We start from the raw sequence: 8757 nt of genomic DNA, 5'->3' as shown, positions 1-8757 counted from the left end.
GTTGTTTCTAGCGCAGTTTTTGTTCTTGTCTATAAAGCATTTAACCCCCCTGTACACAACTCACTTTTAAAGAAAAAAATTGAAATGTAAGGCTGTGTAAGATTTGTTTTTAAACTGCACAGTGTCTTTTTTTTTTGTATAGTAAACACACTACCGAATGCGTCTTTAGATATCCCTGTCATGATGGTATTTTCAATAGCCACTAACCTTGCCTGGTACAGGATGGGGGTTGTAAATTGGCATGGAAATTTAAAGTCGGTTCTTGTTGGTGCACAGCACAAATTAGTTATATATGGAGATGGTAGTTTTTCCTCTTCAGTTGTCTCTGATGCAGCTTCTATGAAATAACTGTTGTTCTGTTAACTGAATTCCACTCTGTAATTGAAAAAAAAAAGTTGCAGCTGCTTTGTTGACATTCTGAATGCTTCTAAGTAAATACAATTTTTTATTAGAAATAAAATGAAATGAGTTTCTTGGAGACAGCATATAGATGGGTCTTGCTTTTTAATAGTCTGAAACTCTGTGTCTTTTGTTGGGATAATTTAGCCCATTCACATTCAGAGTAACTATTGAAAGATATTAATTTAGTGTCATCATAATATCTAATCAGTCCCTGTTTTTGTGGATTGTTTCTTTGGGCTCCTTCTTTCTTTTATAGGGTCCCCCTTAATATTTCTTGCAGAGCTGGTTTGGTGGTCACATATTCTTTCAGTTTCTGCCTATCTTTATCTCTTTATCTCTTTTTCTATTCTGAATGACAGCCTTGCTGGATAAAGCATTCTTGGCTGCACGTTCTTCTCATTTAGTACCCTGAATATATCATGTCAGCCCTTTCTGGCCTGTCAGGTCTCTGTGGAGAGGTGTGTTGTTAATCTGATATTTCTCCCCATATAAGTTAAGAACCTCTTGTCTTGAACTGCTTTAAGAATTTTCTCTTTATCTTTAAAACTTGCAATTTTCACTATTACATGTTGAGGTTTTGAATGGTTTTTATTGATTTTTTTGGGGGGGTCCTCTCTATCTCTTGGATCTTAATGCCTGTTTCCTTCCCCAGATTAGGGAAGTTCTCAGCTATGATTTGTTGAAATATACTTTGTGGTCCTCTCTGTCTCTCTCTCAGCCTCTTCTGAAATCCCAATTAGATGTATATTCTTCCTTCTCAAGCTATCATTTATTTCCCTATGCCTTTCCTCAGGAGCTCTTGTTTTTTTTTTTTCCTCAGCTTTCTTCCTTACCATCAACTTGTCTTCTATGTCACTCACTCTCTCTTCCACCTATCTAACCCTAGCAGTTAGGACATCCAGTTTGGATTGCATCTCATTTAATCTATTTTTTTAATTTCAGCCTGATTAGATCTCAATTCTGCAGTAACAAAGTCTCTATAGTCCTTTATGCCTTTTTCCAGAGCCACCAGTAGCTTTATAATTGTACTTTTGAATTGAATTTCTGACATCATATTGAAATTCAAATTCTGTAACTCTGTGGTAGAGAGTACTGTTTCCATTTCTTTCTTTTGTATTGAATTATTCCTTCTAGTCATTTTGTCCAGTGCAGAGTGTATGTGCAGGCTGAGTAAAAAATATCAACCACAATCTAAGTAAATTACACCCTAGATGATTCCAAAGAGGTCATAGACCAGAAAATAAAAGAAAAAGAAGAACAAACAAAATAAAACAAAAGGACCACTAATGTGAAAAACGCATTTTAAAACAAGTAGTAAAACATAAGAGGTCAAAAACAAAAATCAAAGAAGAAGAAAAGAAAAAAAGTAAAGAGGGAAAAGAGGAAATAAAGGGTGGATGGTAGTGGTGAGGAAGTGGTAGTGCAGAGAGAATGTAGTCTCCCTGAAGGATCATAGAGGATGTTCCCCTTGGTTCTGAGTGTATTTTGTTCTGTATGTTAGAAGATGCTCAATCCCAAATTTATATAAACCAGCAATACTTATATAAAGCCCCAACAGTGACCACCAAAACAAACGAGATAAAAGAGGGGTGCAGAATGGGAAGGAAGAGAGATTATAATCTCACAGAATGAACCAGCATGGTATTACACTTGATTTTGGGTGTATGATGGTCATGTTTTAGAAGGTATTAACTTCCACCATTGTAAAACAAAATGAGGCAGAAAAAACAATCTCGTATATCTACCAAAATTAAATAGAATACATTGAAGGGAATCCAGAAGTGAAAAATATATCTAAGACATGTAATTGTAGAAATACGAAGGTCAAAAAGGGAAAAACTTAAAAATGAAGAGCTGGTAAAGTATTGTAGTTAAGGTGGGAAAAGAGAGAAAATATTGGAAATTTTTAGTCTGATATAAAAATGAGTTGTAATGGAAAAAGGAAGAAAAAGGGACCCTCTAGTTCTATATACTATTTTCTCTCAGTCCTGGTGCTTTCCAGCACTGCTTGGTCAATAACTTGCTTTTCCCCTGTTTTTGCAGCTGGTCTTCTGGGGGAGGGTCTCCTGTGCTGATTCTCAGCTGTGTGTGCCTGGGGGAGATGCCCCACTCCTTGCCAGTGCCAGTGTGGGCTCAGTGGGAGCTGTTTACCCTGTGAGGCCTTTGATCCCTGGTGGCCCCGCCCCTCCCAGGCACAAGGTGAAACAAGGAGGAAAAACAACAATGGTGGCGGCCAGACTTCCAGCTCTGGAATCAAGCTCCCCTCGAGTAATTAACTGCAGTCTTCCAGTACACGCTGGCCTAGACGCTCCCGGGGCAGGCGCAGGTGCACTCATCTGCGCAGCTTGCAGGGCGCCCAGCAGCAGAAGAGTTCTCGCTTTCCTGTGCCCTCCCCATTTTAGCCTGTTCCAGGGCAATGCAGGATCCCTGGCTTTCTCCACTTGGGCACCCCAGGATCCATGGCCCTGGGCTATTAGACCCCCACTCCCAGGGACCACCTCTCCCAAAGGGAATGGGGTACAGCCACCTCCAGCTGGAGCCGGCCTGCCTCACCTACTGGCTCCTCCCAAATACCCCAAAGGGCTGTGGCGCTCCAATCCTTTACTGATATGGAACCATGGTTTGTGATACACTTTCCCCCAATCACTCTTCCTCTTATAGTGACTCCAGGAATCTTGAGGCTTCACTGCCCTTCCTGCAATTCTGCCTGATTTCCCTGCTAAACACTTTTCCATCAGGGAAGACTCCAGCACAGATTCTTAAAGTTCCTGCTTCTCCACGGCTGGGTTTTCCTGCCCAGAGGCTTTTGCCACTCAGCTTTAGCCTGGCTCCTTGCAGTTACCCTCCCCCACTTTATTCTTTTTTATTTTTTTTTCACTCTCCTACCTTAGAAGCGAAAACTTTTCTCTCTGTAGCATTTCACCTTTTCTCTCTTTAAGTCTCAGGCTGAATTCATAGATGTTCAAGATGTTTTGAAAGTTATCTAGGTAAGTTTGTGACACCAGGTAAGTTGAGAACCCCTACTCTTCCACCATCTAGCCCCTCCCTCCCTTCTCTTACCAAGTCTTTGAAACATAGTGCTATGATTTCAAAATGTAAACAATATAAAAGTTAATTCACATTTGTCTTTATGACCTCTGACATGCCATTTCAATATATAATGAATGTAAGTTAACCATTATGTAAGTTATATAAAGATATTGTTATTCTAAATATAGATATATAAAGATTAAATATATCTAAATATAGTTATTCTAAATATAAATATCAAATATATCTAAATATATATTTTAAGATAGTTATATATTTACATTTATAAAAACATCTATATTATATATAGACATAAAGATAAATATGTAAATTATTAAGATATAGTTATTTTATATCTTTTGTTTCTTACCAAGTCTTGGATATACACTGTGCATTTAATACTTATAGTACATCACATTTCAGAGTAGCCAAATTTCTAGTGCTTAGTAACCACATAATGGTGTTTACCATAATGAACAGTGCAATTCTAGTAGAAGAGCAGAAAGAGAAAATGTTGGGCTGGCGAGATTGGGGATCTCAAAACAGTTGACCCCAGGCCAGCAACCTCTCAATAAGGCTGCCTTGCCACCCTACTCTAACTTAGCACACAAAGACCTGTTACCCTTCCCCTAACTGGACTGCCACCCTACCCCCATCTTCCCCACCGAAAACTCTTTCTAGACGCCCCCCCTGCAGTTTGCCTGGGGACAACTTCCCCTGCCCATGACTTTCCACTTTCTCCCTCCCCTGTGGGCCGTGGAAACTCGCCCAAGATCGCGTCCCATTAAAAGCCTGTTTTGACCAACTTTTGCCTGGCCTCTCTATTCCATTTCACTACCGATCGGATTAAACCTGATAGAAAATACATATGGAATTATGTGTATCATGAAGGAAATGTACATGGTACATTAGGAGAGCAGCAGCAGAGTAAATCTATTTAGATAAGAAAAAACCTCTGAAGAGGAAACATTTAAGCCATGATCTGGGGGTTATACAACAGCATAATGAGTTCAACATGGATTGAGCAGAGTATATAAGAGAAAAAGTGAAAAAAAATCTGGAGTTAGGGGGTAAATAATTTTCCAAAATGCCCTAAAAAAGAGTGAATAAACTGACAAGTCATAGGAATATCTATACTTTGAATGGTTTGAGATCAGGGACTTTATATTTCACAGCACCTGGAACAGTACCTAAATCATAAGAAGTACTTGGTGAATGTCTGTGAAATAAGGAATAATAGAGCCAGGGGTCTGAGACCTGGGAAAGCAGGTAGCAACATGCTAATCAAAACATCAGCAGGAAAAGGCACAGCATAGGAACTATAGTCAATGATATTGTAATAGGGTTGTATGGTGACAGATGGTAGCTACACTTGTGGTGAGCATGGCATAACATACAGAGAAATTGAAATTACTATGCTATACACCCGAAATGAATGTAACATTGTGTATCAACTATACTCAAAAACAAACAGCAACAAAACCACCAGTAGGTAGTGGGCATAGTTTGTTTCCTTTTACCCACACAGGATTTCTAATAAGTAACCCTAGGCATTTATAAATATAAGAAGCTTGCAGGACACTAAAGGGTAAAATTATTGGCTTTAACAATTACCACATCCAGGAAGAGTTTCAATTGATCTGACTTGTGTCACATTTCCATAAGTGGATAGGTGAACCAATCAGTGTGAGCAGAAAAATAATGGTACCATCACTGGGTTAACCTATGTCATATACCCAACACCGTGGTTAGTAACCAGAAAAGGATGTGGAGCAAAAGATCCACAGGACCTTTCAAATTCTTCTATTTCCTTTTCAGAGATTTTCTTTTATAGATATCAGTTACATATACAATCTCCCTAAGCTGCTTCCTCAAACAGTAGAATTTATCTATGTGTCTAACAAATTTGACCTTCAGACAAAACACTGAATGTTTTAATGATCACACATGAGTGTTGAAACAACTCCCTGTACTATGGAAATCACTCAGTACAAGTGGTCCAATTCATGTCACCTCGCCATACCACCTGCAGCATTTCTGTCAACTGGGTCTGCACTTCAGCAAGTTTCTGTTGGTCCAAACTTCTGGGAAAATTCCAGTGTTCATAGCAATGGACAGGAACAGAATAAATAACATGCTTCAGCTCCATCAAGGATATTAAACATTGCAGAAGGCCCATGAGCAGAGGCATTGTAATGGGTTTGAAGGCAAAGCTAAGGACACGGAGATGGGTACAGTGGCTCAGGGCTGGGAGGACGGCAGAGAGAGTAGAATCAGTTATCAGGAAATTATTTATCTCCAGATACTCCAGGGTGCCTGAGACCTTCTCTAGCAGAGTCTGGAAGGGCTCATAAACTTCTGAGAATATCTGGTTGTTACTGAGATTCAACAGCCTTAGGTCAGTAGCCTGAGAACTCTGGGACAGGACAGTGATATCTTTGTTAGACGGGCCACAGAAAGACAGACACAATGCATCCAACTGAGGTGGCAGGATTCTGTAGAGAGAAAAAAGAAAGCCTATTTCAGAAAAATGATCATTGGACAGGACAGCAAGACCTGAATTATAGGTACATAAGGCACCAGAATAAACCAATTTGTACATATTTTGCAACAATGGTCAACAATGCATTTTTGCAATCAGACTTAATAGGCTTGTAACCCTGAGAAAGTTACTCCTATATTCTGAGAGAGAGGTTTTTAATCTTTAAAATGTGCACAACAGGGGATCCCTGGGTGGCGCAGCGGTTTGGCGCCTGCCTTTGGCCCAGAGCGCGATCCTGGAGACCCGGGATCGAATCCCACATCGGGCTCCCGGTGCATGGAGCCTGCTTCTCCCTCTGCCTGTGTCTCTGCCTCTCTCTCTCTCTCTGTGACTATCATAAATAAATAAAGATTAAAAAAAAAATAAAATGTGCACAACAGTAATTATTCTATATGGTTGTGGGAAAGAGTAAGTGAAAAATGTTTTATGTACTTAAATATAACACAATCAATAATGGATCTTATTCACTTACTTGGTGAAGATAGGTCTAGGAAAGCACCCAACCGAGGGTTCCCTTTGATTAGCTCCCAGAAAACAAGTTCTCCATTCAAGGTCTAAGCCTTGAAGAAAATACAGGTGCAAAATGGTCTGCAGTGTTAACTATTGTGGTTAGTCAACGGGGATGTGCATCAGTGCTTCAACTGAATGCCTCCCTTCCTTTTTAGAAAGATGTAAACTCCAATAGAAGAAGAATGGAGTCTTTTTCACCAATGTATTTACAAACTTATCATACTGTCTGCGCATGGTCAACTGAATGAATAAACGAATGAATGAGCACAGCTTTCTTTTCAAATAATGTCTGTCTCCTCACAATGAGATACCTCTCACTAGGCTCACCAGTTTCTAACTCCTGCCACTGCTCATGCTGATGTGAAAGGAGAAATAGGTTACAAGGAGCCTAAGATATTCACATATGGCCTCTTCTCCTAACAATGGGGTGTTCTGGGAGCCCAGGTTCCTCCCAACCCCTTCACCTGAGCAGTTTGTGCAGTTGTTCTGTAAGGTAGAATAAAGCCTATCTGAGCTCCTGGAGGTTGTCAAGTTGCCCAAACTGAGTGAGAAAAGTTTTGAAGTCCTCCTCCTTACAATATTTAAAGGAGATGTTAGACAAACTAAGGCTGTTCAGATGGATCATCTGAGCCAAAAGGGTGGTTACTTCACTCAGATAAGCCTGATTCAATTCCAGGTGATCAATGCATCCCAGATCCAGGAACTGCAGGACACTTTTGTGGGCAGACATTTTATCAATATGCAAATCTCTGAAGCAGAGGTCCAAAGCCAAAAGGGTGGTGACTTCACTCAGATAAGCCTGATTCAATTCCAGGTGATCAATGCATCCCAGATCCAGGAACTGCAGGACACTTTTGTGGGCAGACATTTTATCAATATGCAAATCTCTGCAGCAGAGGTCCAAAGCTCTGCTCAACTTTACTCTGAAGGAAAGAAAGAAATTGCTTTGTTTTCAAGGAACCATTGAAAGAAAGGTCTAATAATAATTCCATGGGTTTCTGGGTTGACAGAGGCTCAGACTCTGAATTAACAATTCCAAGGCACTTGACATTATGCTGGGCTTCTTCTATTTTAAGGATAGAGTATTGAGAATAAACACAAGACTGAAAACAGGATGGAAATGTGGTACTGATTTCGGAGCATGCTGTCCTACAGTCTGGGTCCTGCCTCAAATCTAGGATCCTCAGTTTTGGCCCCCTGTAAAGAGAGGAGGAGACAGAACATATATGAGAAGTAGCTAATTTTAATATAACCCAGCAAGATCAATGATGGGAAGCAGAAACAGAACTCTTTACCCCTGGTTTTCACACCATATACCATTCACCAAGAAGTTCTTTTATACAAGTTTAGTATCTTTCTCTCTTTACCCGTACTTTCTTCACTTTCTGGTCCTCCACAGTCTCAACACCCACATACTTTTATGTAATCACCCTCAGGAGATAGATCTATCTACCTCAATGACCTTTATTCTATAATTGAGCCTGTGTGTTTTTCTGTATGTTGGTAAATTAAACACCAATAAAAGTTAATTAAAAAAAAATAATTGAGCCTGTAAGACATTGGAGTCCCAAAAGTAACCCCAAGTGCTGGACCAATAGCCCCGCAGGGATCTTCAGCATTCACCATTGGCTACTCTTGAGTGACTGTTAGGTATCCCCCTGCCCTAGGCCCTAGCATAACCTTCTGCTGACTCACTATGTTTCTATTGGATGTAGTCTTACCAAGCAGAAGAGTTCTGGTCAGAGAGGATCTGCAAACCATCAATCATGGCTTCCAAGATTTCATAGTATGACTCTTGTACATTTAAGGTCCCAATATGGAGACAGTGAAAGGGCCAAACCCTCACCATTGCTTTTAGTATCCTCTTGTGCCCTCCCAAGAAGGCATCAATGAACAATGGAACAAAGAGGTCTCTTGGGAGTTCTTCCAGGGCATCAATAGCTGCAGACTCATTACTCAGAAGACTTTTTGCAGCAAGCTCTAGCAATGTGGGTATGGCCTTTTGATCCATCTTCATGAATGTGCTTCAGGGTGAGGAATATTTAGAAATCCTGAAAAGATATCTACAGTCTTATTTGCCTCCAAGATTAGCTATGAACAAAATTATTATTGAATAAATATATGGTGAATCATGTAGCCAACTCAGTGACCTCTACCATAGAAACAGAATAAAAATAGACTTCTATGTGTGTCTAAATATATATGTGCATGCATTCACATACACATATATGTATATATATATATATATATATATATATATATATATATATACT

The 8757-nt window shown here is 39.8% G+C and overlaps 1 protein-coding gene across 1 annotated transcript; it reads right to left on the bottom strand.

Annotated features, from left to right (window-relative positions):
- Positions 1–5413: 5413 nt before the first annotated feature.
- LOC121482585 (melanoma antigen preferentially expressed in tumors-like) lies at positions 5414–8501 on the bottom strand. The gene is made up of 4 exons (XM_041740446.1): positions 8206–8501; positions 7131–7335; positions 6796–6839; positions 5414–5927 (listed from the first exon to the last, which is right to left on the bottom strand). The coding sequence occupies exons 1-4, from the start codon at positions 8499–8501 to the stop codon at positions 5414–5416; spliced, it is 1059 nt and encodes a 352-aa protein (XP_041596380.1).
- Positions 8502–8757: the final 256 nt, after the last annotated feature.

The sequence above is a fragment of the Vulpes lagopus genome, chromosome X (genome assembly GCF_018345385.1).
Source record: "Vulpes lagopus strain Blue_001 chromosome X, ASM1834538v1, whole genome shotgun sequence".
In the NCBI taxonomy this organism is placed as follows: domain Eukaryota; kingdom Metazoa; phylum Chordata; class Mammalia; order Carnivora; family Canidae; genus Vulpes; species Vulpes lagopus.
This window is presented reverse-complemented; position numbering and strand designations above follow the sequence as displayed.

Coding starts and splice junctions, on each gene's coding strand:
- LOC121482585 (XM_041740446.1), bottom strand. CDS start 8,501: ATGAAGATGGATCAAAAGGCCATACCCACATTGCTAGAGCTTGCTGCA. Junction 6,840..7,130: donor ATCAGGCTTATCTGAGTGAA/GTAACCACCCTT, acceptor CTTTCACATCAG/CATGAGCAGTGGCAGGAGTT. Junction 5,928..6,795: donor ACTGGTGAGCCTAGTGAGAG/GTATCTCATTGT, acceptor TTCTCTCTACAG/AATCCTGCCACCTCAGTTGG.